Here is a 19,732-nt window from a genome sequence, read left to right as displayed (position 1 = left end):
ACCTGGCATCAGATACTTCACAGATGTGATGTTAACAGCTCTCAGACAACCTTTAAATTCTATCACCATAAAAGGAAGGGATAAGAGAAAAAAATCATATACTAATCTTAAGGGACAAGTTGATACTAATCATTGTTCTCAACCTAATAGAAATAAAAAGGTATGTAAACAGACATTATAAAAATATAAGCAAACAAACCCAATTGTTTAAGCAAGCTGATAGGAAAATACGACATCTATTAGTCCTGTCCTTGGGGACAGCCATAACTCACCAAGCTTCTCTGGCTCGTCAGGTCCCGTGCCTGCAATGCAGCTGCTCTCCAGGCCATAGGTGGGATCCACTTTCCCAGAGGCCCGTGCTGCTTCTTGTACTTTCTTGACATGAGCTTCAACTAATTCTAGTGGTACCTCCTCTCGGACCCTAGAAAACTCCTCTGTTCAAGAAAACAAATGGAACAACGTGACTTGGTTTTGCACAAATATTTGCTTTAATGTAAACCACTAGGAAATCCAACACATTGGGGTCTTGCATGCAGTGACCTCTCTGGGGACTCAGTCTTATCTATCCTAGCGAAACAAGAACACCAGATGAGATGGTCATGTAGACTAATGGAATTCTATGATTCTGTGTTTTAACTTACATGTCACAGTCTCTTGCTGTATTAATAGAGATTTCCAAATTTTCATCAGTAACAATCAGAATTTCTGCCAAACTTAATCTAACGCTGCAGGCTAGATTGATAGTAAGACAAACAGCAAGTATTAAATAACCAAAAATCCAAGAAAGGGTCTTATAAGCATGAGAAAGTTCTAATTATAATAAAATCGAACAATGTTAAAAGGTTCTTTGGCTGGTTATGTCAAAGTCCAAATAAATTAAAAAATATACCACAAAAACTCTGTTTTGCCCTCTGATTCTTTTTTTTTCTTTTTAAAATTTTATTCATTCATTGGACAGACAGAGACCACAAGTAGGCAGAGAGGCAGGCAGAGAGAGAGGAAGGGAAGCAGGCTCCCCACTGAGAAGAGAGCCCGACATGGGGCTTGATCCCAGAACCCTGGGACCATGACCCGAGCTGAAGGCAGAGGCCCTAACCCACTAAGCCACCCAGGTGGCCCCTGCCCCTCTGATTCTTAATAAACGCTCTTAATTTTAGAACTATTAATATATTAGGGGCACCTGAGTGGCTTAGCAGGTTGGGCATCTGCCTTTGGCTCACGTCACGATCTCAGAGTCCTGGGATCGAGCCCTGGGTCAGGATCCCAGCTCAACAGGGAGTCTGCTTCTCCTTCTCCCTCTCCCCCCAACCACTGGTCTTATCCATGCGCTCTCTCTCAAATAAATCTTAAAAAAAAAAAAAAATTGCAATACTTTTAAATATAACATCAAGGGGTAATGTCTGATTTTCTGCTGTATAACTGAAATGAACATGGCAGCTGATAACACTTAAATCTAGGACAACATGTATACGAAGTAAAGTACTAAACCATGATCTGAAACGACTATGTTGGTGATGTGGTTCAGGGAAATCCGTACCCAAAGCTGCTTTTGCTGCGGCAGATGCCACACGAGGGTCCACCACAGATGCCAAAAAAGCAACAGTGCTCATGACTGGGTTTCCTGACTGACTGAAAGGGACAGGCTGGTAAGCCAGGGGCCCCAGGGAAGCATCCGAATTCTCAAGGTAAGGGTCCTCAATAGGAAGCCTCAGAAAGTGGAGGATGCATTCATCCTGAGTACGACTTCCAACGTGCTCTGACACTTTGTTCCAATCATCCTTGTACATCTCCAGGGCCTGCAAAAGAAAAACGCAAAGAGCTTTAGTGTCAGGTAAGCAGACACTAATATGTGACAGTATCAGAGGCCTGTGACTGTTCTTTAGATGGGTTTTTAAAAAAACAATGAAAATAATTACACGGTACATAAGAGAACAGGTAGATCTGATGGCTCTCCTAATTATATTAAATCTCAAACAGGAAAAAAATAAAATGCATACATACATAAAAGGAAGAGTAACCACCTTTCATTAATACACACTATTGTTTATAAAGAAAATCCGAAGAAATCTATTAAAAAATACCAAAACTAAAAGGTTTGACAAAGTCACAAGACAGATGTGGAATAGAAAAACTCAATTTTATTTCAATGAAAAGTTTTAAATTGGAGAAGAAGTATTTAAAGTATCACAAAAATGAAACACCTAGGAACAAATATAATAAAGAATGTGTAAGATCAACATGCTGGAAAACATGAAACACACTGAGGGAAATTAAAGACCTAAATAAAGAGCTATACCATGTTCCTCCATTAGCAGTCTCAAAATTAAGATGTCAACTCTCTCTAAACTGAGTAATAGGTTCAACAAAATCCCACACAAACTCAAAGCCTTTTTTGTTAGAAATTAAGAAACTGGAACTAAAATTTATAAAGTGTATACATTTCCAATTTAAAAATTTGCAATTTGTCAGAGAAAAATGTTGAACCCCCCCAAAAGTAAAAGCAATCTCCAAGGGGGAGAGGGACAGAATGTTATGAAGAAAAACAAAGAATTAATTGGATAAAAAGATTGTATTTGGTAGTTGATCAAAATTGATATTCCTAGATGGTTCTCAACCGGGGGCAATTCTGCCTCCTTGCGGACATTCAGTGATGCCTGCAGACATTTCTGGGGATGTGCTACTGGCATCGAGTGGGTAGAGGCCACGGATGCTGGTAAACACTATATAGTTCACATAAGAGCCCCCACCACACACACACAAAAAAAAACTATCCAACCCAAATGTGAATTGCAGGAGGCTGAAAAATCTGCTCTAGGGCCTGATTCGCTGATCTACACTGCGAGATGAGCTTGGGAGATGGTACTTTCCGCGTTTATGTAAGTAAATTCTTTTTTTTTTTTTTAAAGATTTTATTTATTTATTTGACAGACAGATCACAAGTAGGCATAGAGGCAGGCAGAGAGAGAAGGGAGGAAGCAGGCTCCCTGCTGAGCAGAGAGCCCGATGCGGGGCTCGATCCCAGGACGATGGGATCATGACCTGAGCCGAAGGCAGCGGCTTTAACCCACTGAGCCACCCAGGCGCCCCTATGTAAGTAAATTCTTAACCCAGGGCTCCAACCGCTGCCCCAGGCTTGCCTTCTTGCTGGAGTGGTAGAGAACTCCTCAAAACCCACACTAGCGAATGGTCTTATTCTTTAGATCCCTTGAAAGACAAGGGTTTCCCCTGGATAGCCAGTGACCTCAGGTCTTTCTAGAAGGAATCACTTGGGAAAGAAAGAAAAGAAAGACCTAGATTTTTTTTTTTTTTAAAGATTTTATTTATTTGACAGAGAGATCACAAGTAGGCAGAGAGAGAGGAAGGGAAGCAGGCTCCCCGCCGAGCAGAGAGCCCGATGCGGGGCTCGATCCCAGCACCCTGGGATCATGACCTGAGCCGAAGGCAGAGGCTTAACCCACTGAGCCACCCAGGTGCCCCAAGACCTAGATTTTAACAAAAAAGAAAAATTAATCTCTCTCCCTAGGGTCTGTGGGGCCACAAACATATAATTGGGGTTATCTTGTGTTTCTGATCATGGGCAGATTTTCTTAGGATTCTCTACCATAGCCTTTTCAAACAAACTTATTTTAAAAAAATGTTTTCCTTTATTTTCCTCAGCTAAAGTCAAATAAGAAAGTCCAGGAAGTTTTTTCCAGCATAGAGCTAAGAAACCCTTTGACATGCAAAATTCAAGAGTCAGTGTCCAGAAAAGCATAAGGCTAAGAAAGAGAAGACCCAAGCCTGGGCATTGACGGCAGCATTATGCAACAGGAAATCGAAGACATGTTTTCAAATTGATGGAAGGACTATGTTAGCCTTTTGTGGCTTCCTAAACTGGTAACTCATTTTCAGGTGACACACATGGAATTCCTCACACGTTTTACAAATGAAATCTACTCAGACAAGTCCCCATTATCATTATCTTATGCAGTATATTTTTCCCCCCAAACTAATATACAGTCTTATTATTAGCCTTCATGTCTACCAATTCAAGGTCTTTTTTTCTTTTTTTAAAAAGATTTTATTTTTATTTATCTGACAGAGATTACAAGTAGGCAGAGAGGCAGGCAGAGAAAGAGGAGGAAACAGGCTCCCTGCTGAGCAGAGAGCCCGATGAGGGGCTCCATCCCAGGACCCTGGGATCATGACCTGAGCTGAAAGCAGAGGCTTTAACCCACTGAGCCACCCAGGCATCCCAAGGTCTTTTTCAAACTGCAATTATTCATCCATTGTGTAGATTCCACACTGGTTAGCTACAAAACTGAAACTATGCCTCCAAAATCTGTAATAAGACAATGAACTGAACATAACCACAGACAATAACCCCCAGTATTCCAGGCAAGAATTGTGCTTTGATGAGAAACTGTATCAAATAAGGTGTTTTTAGGGGCGCCTGGGTGGCTCAGTGGGTTAAAGCCTCTGCCTTCGGCTCAGGTCATGATCCCAGGGTCCTGGGATCGAGCCCCACATCGGGCTCTCTGCTCAGCAGGGAGCCTGCTTCCTCCTTGCTCTCTGCCTGCCTCTCTGCCTACTTGTGATCTCTGCCTGTCGAATAAATAAATAAAATCTTAAAAAAAAAATAAGGTGTTTTTAAAATAAAAGCAGGTGGCCTAAGAATAATCTGAAGCAGTTGGGATGCTGCCTGTGTGATATATTTGTCTAATAAAATGGTGTGACGGTGGGGGTGGACCAGAGACCTTAATGCATCTTCCAGATTTATGTATTTACTAGGAAGAGATTAACTGGCTTTGGTTATAAATCCATTATAAATCCACTTCATATTCTTAAGCTATTAATTACCCACAAATAAACTACAGAACTAGAAGGTGTTGGTGGTAAACAATACTGCTCGGGAGCCTCTATATAAGCGCAGACAACACCTGTTGATTCAACTGCATGTTTAAAAGAAACACCAACCACTGGACAGGTTCCACCTGCAGGAGAAAAAAATGCACTATTGTGTAAGGATACTGTGGTTTTCTTAGATATGTTCAGGGTAAACAGCAACCCAGCCACTGTGTCCTCACTCTGTATTTGCTATTCACTATTCTTTTTAACTATTCACTATTCTTAAATGTGATAATGAATGAGTAGATGAGAATACATTAAAATGGTGGTAAAAACTCAAAAAGAAGAAATCCTTTTGAATTTTAATCCAGAGAGAGAGAGATTTGAGAAAATAAGGAAAAGTAGAAGAGGGGTGTAAAAAAAGAAAAGGAAGTTGTGGGGGTTTTTTAAAAAGATTTATTTATTTATTTGTCAGAGAGAGAGAGAGAGATTGTGTGCACGCACACAATCAGAGGTAACAGCAGGCAGAGGGAGAAGCAGGCTCCCTAGATGTGGGACCCGATCCCAGGACCCTGAGATCATGACCTGACCCAACTGAGCCACCCACGTGTCCTGAAAAGGAAGTTGTTAGTGCAACACTAGAACTTCTTAAAAATTACAACTGTTGGAACAATTCAAAAAACCAAATTAAAGCGATAGAGAACCATGAGCCATCAGCAGGTCCAGTGTATCTCAGTGTGGGCTAAAGACCTATAGCGCACCACTCTTGCAGAGGGGCTCAGAGAGCAAAGAATTTTCCTACTAACAATAAGACACGGCTGCCTTTTCGTTACAACAACATCTGCCCGGTCGGTGCTAAAGCAGCAGTGAGTGAGCCGCCCACCCTTAGCATGAATCAAGGCAGTGGCGCTGGACTGTCTTCAGAGTCAATCTAGTCTTCACTGCCACATCCTCACAAAAGTAATCCAAATTCACCTTTTTTTAAAAAAATTTTTTTAAGATTTTTTATTTATTTTAGAGAGAGAGAGAGATCACAAGTAGGCAGAGAGGCAGGCGGGGGGGGGGGGAGCAGGCTCCCCGCTGAGCAGAGAGCCCGATGTAGGGCTTGATCCCAGGACCCTGAGATCATGACCTGAGCCGAAGGCAGACGCTTTAACCCACTGAGCCACTCAAGTGCCCCCCAAATTCACTTTAAATTTATTAATTTTATGAATCCAAACATCAAAGTCCGCTTGTTTCACTGTTTGGTACTATGAAATGTGGGGTACATGAGGGAACTAAAAATCAACCATCGAAGCATAACGGTGGGCTGAAGGAAAAGGACTGAGCCACCCAGGTACCCCTATTTCTTCCTATTTTGAGTGAAGATATGAAGCTGGGGAACAAACCAGCCTTCCTGTGACCGGAAGAGAACACACTGAGACAGAACATGGACATCTTAAAGAAGGTGGAACAAAACAACAGAAAAGCTAGGAACCTGATGATATACTTGAAGAGTGAAAAGAATGCTGGGGGGGGGGGCACCTGGGTGGCTCAGTCAGTTAAGCATCTGCCTTTGGCTCAGGTCATGATCTCAGGATCCTGGGATAGAGCCCAAGCTGGGCTCTCTGCTCAGCCCAAAGTCGGCTTCTCCCTCTCCTCTGCCCCTCCCCACCACTTGTGCATACAATGCATACTCTCTCTCTCTCAAATAAGTAAATAAAACCATTAAAAAGAGAAAAAAAAGTTGGAACTGCCAATCTGAAGACAGCCAGTTGAACAAAAAAACCCAACGTCCTTATGGTTTAAGGACATAAGGCTGCTAGATTAGATTTTCTGTTCTTTGTGGGGAAAGTGAGATTTTCTGTTCTTTGTAGGCAAAAGCATTCCTTTTTAAAAAAAATTTTTTTTTAAAGATTTTATTTATTTATTTGTCAGAGAGAAAAGAGAGTGAGCACTGGCAGATGGAGGCAGAGGGAGAAGCAGGCTCCCTGCCGAGCAAGGAGCCTGATGTGGGACTCGATCCCAGGACGCTGGGATCACGACCTGAGCCGAAGGCAGCTGCCCAACCAACTGAGCCACCCAGGCGTCCCGGCAAAAGCATTCCTAAGAGATTGAACGTAAACTTCCTGAGGCCTAATTTAGCTCTCACACGCACATTCTACCCACAAATACTAAGTAGTGTCACAGTCTTCACTTCATCCAATGATTGTTCTAGGACAAGATAAATGGTCCTTCCTCAGAAATGGCTGATAAATATGGAACCCAATAGTCTGTATTTCTTACCTTCCATGCAAAAATAATTGCTAAGATCTACCTATATATGAATTTGTAAGAATTTCCAAGACATGAAGAAATCCAAAAAGCATTCAACAAGCAGATATCTTGAATTATCATTGGTTTAGTGTTCTGCTTTCAAGAACAAAATAGTATTTTCAGGGACAGATGTCTTTATCTACTTCTCTGGAATCATTCTGGGAAATACAGAGGTTGTGGACTCAAATGCATGTAAGCACTGGAGAACAAATGGACAATGACCAAGGTGGGCTAAGTTTAAAGAAAACTGGGATCTGAAGAAACATCCACTTCCAAGGAACACCTGCTACTCGAGGTGAGCCAACTACTACTCCATGGGAATGAGGTGCCAGAATTACCACATCTTCCAATTTTGGAAGAAAAATTAGAAATCTAGACTACTTTTGCAAAGCTCTCGTTATTTGTTTCATGTTGGCAAAGATTTAAAATAAACAAAATAACCCAACCTGGGCCCAAAAAACAAGTATCCAGGCTTGATCTTCCCTACTGATAGCCAGTACATCACCTCAGGGTGTGAGGTGTGATATTTAACGATGGCCCAAGAAAATTCTATTAAAACTCAATACATGGTTCAAAAAACTTCAGGATAAATTCCAAAGCTATATTTCAAATGTGAGTCACACAGACTAAGCACCCATCTCCTGTGTAGTAATGGGGCTCTGCTATTAACATGCTTACCTCCAGGAGCAGAAGGGTCTCCTGTTCAGTCCATTCTCTTCCAGCACTGGCACCTTTACTCTAAAGAAACAAAACCAGAAATTAGGTACTCGTTTCCTAAAGGCTGATATGGAGCTCAGGAGGAGTCCCTTCTATGTAGAGGGAGCTGTTTTATGCAAACAACCAAATAAACACTTAATAAATAAAATAATAAATAAAACATTTAAAGGACCCTAAACTTCCACCAGAAAGGCAGACCTATTTCAATGATTTCTTGCTGTCTATCAAGAATTCATAGAACACTCAGACATATTACTTCTATTATTTTGATATTTAAAGATACCTTTTGAAGCTACAAAGGCTATAATATTTTAATGCATACCATGAATTGGCTATGAAATTATCCATAATACAAATATTTGGTATAACTTGAAGGAAGCACTTTTTCCAAGATTCAAAGACAAATTATACTACATATAAATTACTCTGAGGGATTCTTGATTCCAACTGCAACAAGTTCAGATTCTCAATTTTATCACCTCTTGATTAAAATAATTACCAAGTGATTCCTTAAACTTCAAATCACTCTTTGTATAAGAATCCCTTTAACTGCCAATTCACATGAACATGGGGGGAGAAGAAAGACAATTTTGTGTTATGTAAAAATTAAGATTTATCAATTGATTCATACTTCTTGAGTTGGTAGGCCCTGCTCCATTCATAAACTGGCAGAGGACAGGATGTGTGGTATACCTGACATTATTCTTCACCTATAAATGTTACCAATTCAAAATATACATTCTAACATATCCCTTCTCTGAAAACTCTACTTTGGGAGATTAGAATTTAATAAATCAAGAGAAAATGTCTACGGTCTGTGATTTCCTTGATTGTGATAATATAGATTCTCAAGTTATTTGACTTAACCTTTCTGTATAACTGTACTAAACACTACAGGTAAAAATTAAATTAGGACTTGCTAGATTTCCATGGTATTCGATACATATCATTCTGAAATTTTTGCAAAAAAAATGTACTAAAAATAACTAGTCCTTTAACTACAGACTGAAGAGAAATGGAAGCATTGTAGAATTCAAGTCTTACGCATGACGCTGTGAGGGAAAAAAAATGCATATAGCTGTAATTCATAACACACTGTTGAGAGTCCTTAAGGATTCTAATAACCAATGTTCATCTTTTAGTGAACCAACCTCAGAAGTGACCATCAATCAGATTTGGAGCTCCAAGAGGACGAAAATTCATTAACACTTCACCTAAATCCTAAAGAAGGCAAACCTGACTATAGGAAAGATCCATACAACCTACATGTGACAGCATTTACTGGGGACGTGCAGAGCAAGCATTTCTCCACCTCCCAGCCACACGGTATAGTTTTTCCTCTTGATAAAAACTGGTTCTGGGAAGAGTGCATTATCGCAACAAGGCCCATGAGATGACTGTGGGGGTTTCTGCACAATTGTAGAAATTTTTTCTTTTGTACTTACTGGGGTAGAATGTATGTACAATAAAATACCCACATCTTTTCACATATATACCCATGTAACAATGTAACTACCACTCAAATCAACATCCAAGGGGTCTCTCCTTTAAACCTCAAGTTGAGAGCAACTCACAGACGTACACACTATTCCCAATTCTATAATCACAGGTTAGTTTTTCTTGGATATGAACTTTGTAAAACCATTCAGTATGAGTTTGTGGGTCTGGCTTAATATTATGTCAATGACATTCAACCACACTCTTTACATGGAGGAGATCAATTCTTTTCATTTCTGTGTAAATATTACATTGTTTTAATAAACCACAATTTATCCACTATATGCTTGATTAATCACTGTTTACAGTTTTTGGCTATCCTGGATAAGGCTGCTAAGAACATCATGCACATTTTTTTATATATCCATTCTTTAAAAAACTGATTTATCTTATTTATATAGCTAGGAGCTCAGTGACTGGGTGTGTTTATATATATTTAGCTATAATACTGTTTCCTCCACTTTTATTTCCTGATAGAATTTGTATGGGTTGGTATTATTTCTTCCTTAAATGTTTGGTACAGGGATGTCTGGGTGGCTCAGTCAGCTGGGCATCTTCCTTTGGCTCAGGTCATGATCCCAAGGTCCTGGGATTGAGTCCTGTGTCGGGTTCCCTGTTCAGCAGGGAGTCTGCTCCTCCCTCTGCCTGCTACTCCCCCTGCTTGTGCTCTGACAAATAAATAAATTTTTACCAAAAATGTTTGGTACAAAAGCATCAATAGAATCATCTGGGCCTAGAATTTTGTATTTAGGAAGGTGTTTCACTACATATAGATGTAACAGACACAAGGCTATCCAAGTGCATTAGTTTCCTGTGGCCACTGTAATCAAATTATTACAAACCTGATGTCCTAGAATAATGAAAATTCATTCTCTCACAGCTCAGGAGGCTGGAAGTCCAAAATACAATACAATACAAAATACAATACAACTGAGACAAAAGTCTTGATGTTAGCAGGGCCATACTCTCTTTGGATGCTCTCAGAGAGAATTCATTTTATGCCTCTTCTGCTTTCTGGTGGCTGCTTTGAACTCTTTGGTTTGTAGCCACCTCATTTTAACTGGTGCCCTTCCCTACTCTTTTTTTTTTTAAGATTTTATTTATTTATTCATGAGACAAAGACAAACAGGGAAGCAGAGGCAGATGGAGAAGCAAGCTCCCCATGTAGCAGTGAGCCAGATGCAGAACTCATTCCCAGGACCCTGGGATCAAGACCCGAGCCAAACACAGACACCTAACCAATGGAGCCACTCAGGTGCCCTGTCCTTTCCTCTTCTGTCTGCAAATCTCTCAGCATTCATCAAAGAACACATGGGGGTGCCTGGGTGGCTCAGTCAGTTAAGACTCTTGACTCTTGATTTCAGCTCAGGTTATGATGATCTTAGGGGGGGTGGGAATGAGCCCCACATCAGCCTCCTCGCTGGGCAAGAAACTTAAGATTCCCTCCCTCCAATAAATAAATAAAATCTAAAAAAAAAAAAAGATCCCTCCCCCCTTTTCTGATCTGTAATTTGTGTCTTCTCTTTTCTTCTTGATCACTCGGGTTAGAGGCTTGTCAAACTTATTCATCCTTTCAAATAACCATTTCCTTATTTCATTCATTTTCTACGGTTTTTCTGGTTTTGGTTTCTAGATTAATTTTGTTATCGTTAGCCAACCACATTTATATCACATGTATGAAATCATAAATCACATTTTATAGTATCACTCCTTTAAAACTGAGACCCATTCTATGGCTCAAAACTGAATATACTTTGGAGAATGTTCCCTAAGAACTATAAAAGAATGGTGTTTTCAGGCCTCCTGAGTGGCTCAGTTGGTTAATCATCTGCCTTCAGCTCAGGTCATGATCTCAGGGTCCTGGGCTCAAGCACCACATTGGGCTCTGCTTAGCAGCAAGTCTGCTTTTCATTCTCCTTTTGCCCCTTCTTCCCCAACCCCAGCTCGTGCTCTCTCTCTCTCAAATAAATAAAATCTTAAAAAAAAAAAAAAAAAAAGGAATTTGTTTTTACTGTTATTTTGCATAGAGCTTTCTACATACCAAATAGGTCATAATGGTTCACAGTCTTGGTCTAAATCTTCTCTTACTGACTTTCAAACTACTTGTTCTATCAATTACTGAGAACGGATTAATGAAATTTCCAACTATAATTTTATGTCTGACTATTGCTCCTTTATATTCTATTAGTTTTTGCTTTACGTATTTTGAATTTCTTAAATTAACTTTACACATACTTAGGACAATTACGTCCTTTTGATTAATGCTTTTATCATTATGATATGTCCATGGTTTAATCCTGGTAAAATAACTTACCCTAATGTCTACATTTCCTAATATTAACATAATGACTCTCTTGTTCTTCTGATTAGTATTTGGAAGGTATGTCTTTTCTTATCCTTTAATTTTATATTTCAAGTGGATTTTTTGTAGGCAATATATGCTTGTACTTTTTTTTTAATGCAATGTGACAGTTTCTGCTGCTTAATGGGAATATTACAACCACTTACACATAAGGTTACGGCTACCCCTGTGGACATATGTACACCTACCATCTTGCCACATTCTACTCAGCACATCTATCACCTGCCTTTCTCATTCTTTCCCTTTTATGGAATAACTTTTTTTGCAGTCTTGCTGTTTTTATCTCCGTCATTAACTTATTAGTTATGGGTCTTTACATACTCTATGATTCACAATACTCACGTCTAACTTGCCACGGTGTACCTTCAAATACGTTACACATACTGTCTAGTAAAGAAACTATAAGGCACTATAGTTCCATTTTCCCTTCCTATGCCTTGAGCCCTGTTTGCTAGTTAACATTCACATGTTGTAAACCTAAAGATATGCTCGTATCATTCTTAGTCTGAAAAGTCTATTACCATTTTCTTAAACTACAAATGAGGAGAAAACCTCTTTTCACTGACACACGTGTTGACCTCTTCTGGCACTCATTCTTCTTCCACATAGATCCAGGTCTTTTCCAAAATGCTTTGCCAAAGTACTAGTTTAATGTGAATCAGCATTTTGATCACATTTCTAAAAGATATCAGGATTTCAACTTCATATAACGGTCATTTTTCTGCCATTTTTGTCATTTCTGCATATTATGAATTCCCCAAAATAATCACTGCTTCAACAGTCCATATTCCTTTATATTTAACCACACATTCCTTCTTTTCCTGGGACTGCTTCCTTCCTAGTCACACACATCCATAAGGGACCAGAGGCCCTCATCCTGAAAAACTCCCCGTGGTTTTCCTACACTGTGTGCTAGCGATGCCCTCACACACTTCTTGATGTTGTCGCTGCCCTTTCCCCCCTGAAAGGTACTTTATTTACTGCAAACACAACTGCAGAATTTTTAAATGAATGTTATTTAAAACATCTCAGCTTCAGCATTTTAAAATGTTATTATGTTGTCCCCCTCTGGCTTCTGTCATTTCTGTTGACAAGTCAGACATCAGTTTTATGACTGTTCCTTTGAATTTAATGTGTCCTTCTCCAACCCCACTGACCCCCGACAAAGTGGCTGTTTTTAAGACGTTAATTTTTAAGATAAGTTTAAGTGTGATGGGCCTGAATGTGGTTTCCTCTGTATCCAAACTGAATCTGTTCGGACTCATGAACTGATAACTTTTTTTTTTTAAGATTTTGTTTGTTTATTTATTTATTTATTTATTTATTTGACAAAGAGAGAGAGAGAGAGACAGAGAGAGCATAAGTAGGCAGAGAGAGGCAGGCAGAGAGAGATAGGGAGAAGCAGGTTCCCTGCTGAGCAGAGAGCCCGATGTGGGGCTCGATCCCAGGACCCTGAGATCAATGACCTGAGCCAAAACCCACTGAGTCACCCAGGTGCCCCATGATATCTTTTTTTAATCAAAAATGTTTAGCCATTAAATCTTCAAATATCACTTTTGCTTCATTCTTTCTCTTCCTACAGGTCTCTAATGATAAATAGGAATTCTTTTTATAGTAGCTCATGTGTCCCTTGCGCTCTGTTCCCTTTGTCCCCCTCCCTCACCCTCATCCAATTTCTTTTTCTCTTGGTGCTTTAGTTTCAATATATCTACTTCCTGTCTGAGCTCACTAATACTGTCTTCTGTTGCGTTCAGCCTGTTGCTAAAACCATCAATGAGTTAATTTCAGGTGTATTTTTCAATTATATAATATTCATTTGATTCTTCCTATAGATTACAAATATGTTGAAATTCTCCACTTTTTCTTGTTTTAACATATTAATCAGTTACTTTAAAATACCTATACTCTAACCATACAGAAGAAATGGTAAGATAAGTGATTGTTGTTTTATAAAATGTCAGCAGGTTAAGTGGAATGCACACCTTCTTACGAAAAATGACACTTCTTAGAAGGACAAACAAGAGAACATGCTGGACTGCAGACCAGCTGTGCCTAGAAAAAAGTCCTTACCTTTGCTAAGGTTTTCTTGGAGTAAATATCAGTACGAAGACCAAAGTTCTGCAAATCAATTGGTTTTTCCTTGTTCTTCTCAGGAAAATTTAACATCTGCTGAGCAGCAGGGACCTGCGAGTCAGAAAAATGATAAATGGCTGTATTAACCTCCACAAAGTCAAGGGGACAGAAGTTTTTAAAGCACTGTTTAACAATGGCACGTAAGGAGATTAAAAAAAAAAAAAATACCCACACCTTCACCCTATACTTCCAACATTTCAACATAACTGTATAAGCAGCAATTTATCTCTATTAAATCCCAGAGAAAACAGGTAACAAGTTTTCTTTAATATGCTCTCCCATTTCATGTGAATTATAATTTATACCTTCAACTCATGTTATTCTAACTTAAGGCTATATAAAATATGGTTGACATACTAATCTTCTCAAGAATATGTGTATGGATGTCCACTTTCCAAATGTTAGGAAGGGGAAAAAGTTTCACACAATCAGTGTATAGTGTAATGATGCCGCCTAATACTAGTTTATTAGTATAATAATTACTAATAGTCAATTATAATAATATTAGTGTAATAATTAAGTTACCTGAGGTGATCGAAGATGTAGAGGCACAAGCCCAGAGGGGGTATCAGCTAACACATTAAAATGAGGAGTAGGAGGAGGTCCCATAGCCATGGGTCGACTTTCTGGATCCACTTGGTAATTAACAAGCCCCCACTGCTCTAAAAAGGCATGAACCCTGGAAGAGTAAAGTTCTGTAAGTTAAATCTAGAGAATGTACCCCATCTCCTTTGTAACCATCATCACATTTCATTAAAAAATAAGAACAACAGAACAAGTAAATATTCTCTGTAGGCTATGAACCATCACAAAGTTAACTGCCAAGTCTGGTTTGTTATATGAGGGACAATTTCTAAACACTCAATGTTGACAGCATAGCACCCCAAAACCTAGTACAAAGCCCAATTATTTCAATCACAGAAATAAGAGAAGAAATGTTCACATAAGTCCACAGTGAAAGAACTCATACACAGACCAAACTCAAGCAAGGAGATTCACATTTGATGTGTTTCTTTAGACAGATCTAGTGGACAGAGCTTATTCACTCTCCCGCTCAACTCACTCTCAATCCCTGGTCATTCTAGGATTTCATTATAAAATAAAAGATGTCAATTGTAAAATCTTAAAACGAGGAGAAAAACGCCAAGGTATTAAATACATTCAAACCCTAAATAAAAGACATTGGATTAAGGTGTTTTATTAACAAAGAAAACATCAAGTGTAAGCACTCAAACATTAAACAGCAGGGCATCAGTAACCTTCTGAAGTGAAGCGTCTGAGAAAAAGTCAGGCGTTTTACCTCATCACAGCACACACGTCTCCAGTCAAGTTCCTCCGACAAGCAGTGCTGGTTAAATATTCTTGGGGGTTTAGGCGATATGTGTCAATCATAAAATTTCGATATGCCAAGTATCTAAAAAGCAGTGGCAAAATTCATAAGGTGGACACAAATCTTTTCAGAAATAATAACTCACAGAGCCAAAAATCATCACATTCCTCACAACCGAATCCAACAAAAAGTTAATATTCCAACCAACAACAGTATTGAGTACTTACAGTCATGAACATAACCAAGGATAAGAACCCTTAATACGCAAAACAACTATTTACTAATATTTAACAACAATAAGTAAAATGGAGTAAAATCTGATGAAGTTAATATGAAGTAACACAGGGGCACTTGGCTGGCTCAGTTGGTAGAGCAAGCGACTCCTTGATCTCAGGGACATGAGTTGGAGACCCACACTTGGCACAGAGTTTACACTAAAAGTAATAATAATAATAATAGTAGTAATAATGTGAACTAACATAAATACAAAAGTGGTCACAGGGGTATATGGATAAATCATCAGTTCCCTGCAGAATTTGCAAATGACACCTGGTTACTTAGGCTGTCTCCCTAACTACTGTGTATCCATTCATAATTCATTTAAACCTCACAACTTCTCCATAAGGTAGGGTGTACTATCATTTCATTTATCAATGAGCAAACTTAAGCAAAGATTAAAGAACGTGTCCTAGACCACAAGGCTGGTTAAGTGTGGAGCCAGAATTCAACACGGGGGGTGGGGTGGAATTGGCATTCTGGAATCTATGCTCTTAATACACGATGTGTCTTATTTCTAGATTCTTCCTACAGCCACATGTGACTCTGGCTCCAACAATGGCTATATATCCAGCCAGACAAGGACTAAAACCCATGAGGCCAAAACCAAAGCTAAGACAAAAACAGATTAAAAAAAGAAAAGAAAAATTGAAATTCTGAGTCACAGTAAATTTCACAACATACCCAAACATTTCTACAACAAAATATTTAAAACAAGAGTGTTGAGATGCTAGAGACCCAGCAAAAGTTCTTGCCACAAAAGCAAAACAAAAATCTGGCAGGTTAAGGGTAGCTACATCAGAGTAGAAAAGGTCTGCTCAAAAAAGGTCTTGTATAAGCACAGGTGGATAAACAAAGACCCAAAGGTAAATTTTAAATTTAAGCAGACTAAACTGCTAAACTGTGCTTGTAAACAGAAGACTGTCAAGAACCTTAAGTATCTACACAAATGCTGGCAATCAGCATGTTGGCTAGAAGAATATACCATGTCTAACTGGATGGAAGAACTAAAAGGGTTTCTTATGCCAACCCTCTGATTATGGTTTTAAATGAAACCTTACAGCTTTGTCATGGAAAGGCAGGAATTATCTCTGACATCTAAACTTAAACTCTCAAACTATCATGGACAATCTATTACAAGAAAATACTTATTATTCAATTATCTGTACTCTAACATGTGTTTTATGTGGAAAATTATCCTTCCCTAACAATTGAAACATGAGACATCTATTTGTGAAATCACATAAGCATAACAAACAATGAATTAATGCTATAAAGACAATATACAGAAAAGTATTTTACAATATGATAGGTGTGGATTTATTTTTAGGGGGAAGGGTTTTCAGAAACATGTATTTAAGGGTCACAAGGCAAAGGGAAAAATACTTCCTAACAAGATTCTTCCATCCATGTTTTTGTATTTCCAATGTAAAAGCACAACAATGCTTATGTAATTAAGATCAATTTATAGGCAGCTGTGACATCATATTTGGCATTCTTTGAATTACTAGTCATTCATCAGGAAAATAAGATAAAGATGTCACTTTATCCTAGTTTAGTCTCTCTCTCTCTATATATATATATATAAAATCTATTACACATAGGTACATACAAGGTGCAAACTGTTTGGGAGAAACCTGAACCCATTTTGTGAATGCCTGTTACAGAATTCAATTTTAGCTATAAGAGCTGACATGCATGTAGTTCAAGGTTGTAGGTTCAAGATGCAAATGAAAGAAAAAAAATCTAAAACAATTTCCTTTACAACAAGGAATTCTGTGTGGCTGAGATATGAACACTGTTCTGGATGGAATAACAGATTTGCAGACTTCTACACATTAGCAAAAATGAACTCAGAAGTATCCTTTTAAAAACCCCTGCCCAACACATTCAAATGAACAATTTTTCTAGACACTGACCCTATTCTAAAGTAAGTAACAGTATCAAGATTACATCTTCACATTTCACTCACATTTCTGGAGTCTTGGATTTGTTTTTCCCGTTGAAAAACTCAGGAAGAGCACGCCGTTCAATCACATGAATACTGGGGAATAAAAAATAAAAAGTCCTCTTAGAAAAATGAAATCTTGAAATTTGAACTAAGTTTGTTTAATTTTCAAAGTAAAACTGGTAATTCCAAAAACTGAACATTATTTTCAGAACTTAATTGTCTTGGGGCACCTGGGTGGCTCAGTCATTAAGCGTCTGCCTTCAGCTCAGGTCATGATCGCAGGGTCCCGGGATCGAGCCCCACATCGGGCTCCCTGCTTCTCCCTCTCCCACTCCCCCTGCTTGTGTTTCCTCTCTCACTGTGTCTCCGTCAAATAAATAAATAAAACCTTAAAAAAAAAAAAAGAACTTAATTGTCTTGTACAAGTTCTATGTATTAACAACAGAAAGCCTTCCCCTTCTCACCCTCAAAACTTAATTGTAATTTTTCCATTCCCATACCCAAACTCAAAAACTTCTATCAACACACTGAAAGCTCTGTATTGTATTATGTTCTTGACATAACACATCATAAGGAGATGATGAGCAACAAAATACAAAGAGTTCACTGGAAATGGCCAAACATCACAGCAGCTGGCATGGCAACAAATTAATGAAGCAAATGACCAGCCAAAAGATGATGGAATTTACCCATAAGCAGTTTCTTGGGCTCTTAACATCAATGAGCCCTTTTGCCCAGCCCTCAAAAAGTTTGTGCTGAACTGAAATTTTTTTTAAAGATTTTGGTAATCTACTGCCTTTAAAAAGATTATAGAACTAAGTTTGAATAGTGAGATAAAGGCACTGGTAATTTTATAAAGTGTTACAGGTGATAAGCACTACAGAGACTAGGTAAAAATCAGGTCTAATGCACGATACAAATGACCCAACTGTATATACAGTACAAAGGTTTTGACACTAATACTAATCAATGTTTTTACTGATGACCCTTCATAGTTTCTCAGTGGCTGTCCAGATATGCAGTATGTACTGGTTTTGCAGGGAAAAACAAATCAATAATTATGACTGTAACTATAGCATTGTCTGGCTGGCTTAGTCAGTAGAGCCTATGACTTTTTTTTTTTTTTTTTTAAAGATTTTATTTATTTATTTGAAAGAGAGAGAGACAGTGAGAGAGGAAACAGGAGTAAGGGAAGCAAGAGAGGAAGAAGCAGGTTTCCCGCTGAGCAGGCAGCCCAATGCAAGGCTCAATCTCAAGACCCTGGGCTCATGACCTGAGCCAAAAGCAGATGCTTAACCACTGAGCCACCCAGGTGCCCTGAGCACGTGACTCTTGATCTCAGAGTCCTGAGTTCGATCACCCTTTTGGACACAGAGTTTACTTTGGGGGAAAAAAAAAAAAAAAAAGCATTTATTCTTGCATCATTTGGGAACATTTAAATTGTTTGAACAGGATCTGTACTGCCAAATACTATAAATACAATGAATTAACCTGAAAACTTCTAAGAAGATAATTTCTAAGATGAATTAATACTATATAGTTATGTGTAACGACTTTCCAAGTTTTACTATAAAAACAGTTATAAGCAATTATATAGTTCAAACATACCTCTTGCTGTTTTATTGTTAAAGGTTAGGAAGCCCACAAAAAAACACAATTTCTATATTCACCAAGAACAAAACACACATGAATGTTTAACCCTAAGCACTTTCTTTTCTGAATTGCTGGGAGCTGATTCCTGAGGTTCTGAGAATGAGTCAGGAAGTGGGGTGCTCAGAATCAGAAAACCGAAGTTCTTCTAACTGTCCACTGCAATGGTGAAACGCTTCCACTGACACAGTACTTGTCTTTATAATAGGGATGTGACTTACACCTCCACGATCCAAAAGAGTTAGCTTTGTGACATGCAAAGGTTATGATGCAAATGAGTGTTTCTGTAACCTATAAAAACACTCCAAGTTATATACTATTATGACTGCCTTTTTTTTCATTTTAGAGGAAAAGAACACTAGTTTCTCAACTGTGTCCTTTTAAACAATTCTGAATCCAAACATGTAATTACAATTATCGACAGTAAAACCGAGACACTTCCAAATTTAAAAATCACATCGCCAATGTAATGAAGATTGACCTTCAAAGAAGAGCTATATACTTATTCTGTCCTAGGTTCCATTTATTCAAAACATTTAGGAATGCTATTCAGAGTTGATCTTAAAGGCATGCAGATAAGTATCAATATTAGAGTCATATTTTGTGGTTTTTGGAAAAAAGTTAGGTATAGTTCCAAGTGAATCATCCACCCTATTCCTTTAAATTGGCTTATAAAGAGATATATATATACACA

At 38.5% G+C, this 19,732-nt stretch overlaps 1 protein-coding gene across 4 annotated transcripts in view; it reads right to left on the bottom strand.

Moving 5' to 3' along the window:
- The window catches only part of SMARCC1 (SWI/SNF related BAF chromatin remodeling complex subunit C1), a gene marked incomplete at its 5' end in the record, with an annotated part of 173,183 nt that overhangs the window by 70,071 nt on the left and 83,380 nt on the right, over positions 1-19,732 (bottom strand). For all 4 annotated transcript variants that reach the window (XM_080801830.1, XM_080801831.1, XM_080801832.1 and 1 more), the window contains 7 exons: positions 273-434; positions 1,538-1,796; positions 7,801-7,860; positions 13,769-13,882; positions 14,357-14,510; positions 15,132-15,245; positions 17,410-17,481. In XM_080801830.1, coding sequence (XP_080657956.1) covers positions 273-434; positions 1,538-1,796; positions 7,801-7,860; positions 13,769-13,882; positions 14,357-14,510; positions 15,132-15,245; positions 17,410-17,481 — 935 coding nt within the window. The remainder of the gene's footprint in view (positions 1-272; positions 435-1,537; positions 1,797-7,800; positions 7,861-13,768; positions 13,883-14,356; positions 14,511-15,131; positions 15,246-17,409; positions 17,482-19,732) is intronic.

Source organism: Martes martes (genome assembly GCF_963455335.1).
Source record: "Martes martes genome assembly, chromosome: 1".
NCBI lineage: Eukaryota > Metazoa > Chordata > Mammalia > Carnivora > Mustelidae > Martes > Martes martes.
Note: the sequence above shows the minus strand (reverse complement) of the source record. Positions and strands in the feature narration are given on the sequence as shown.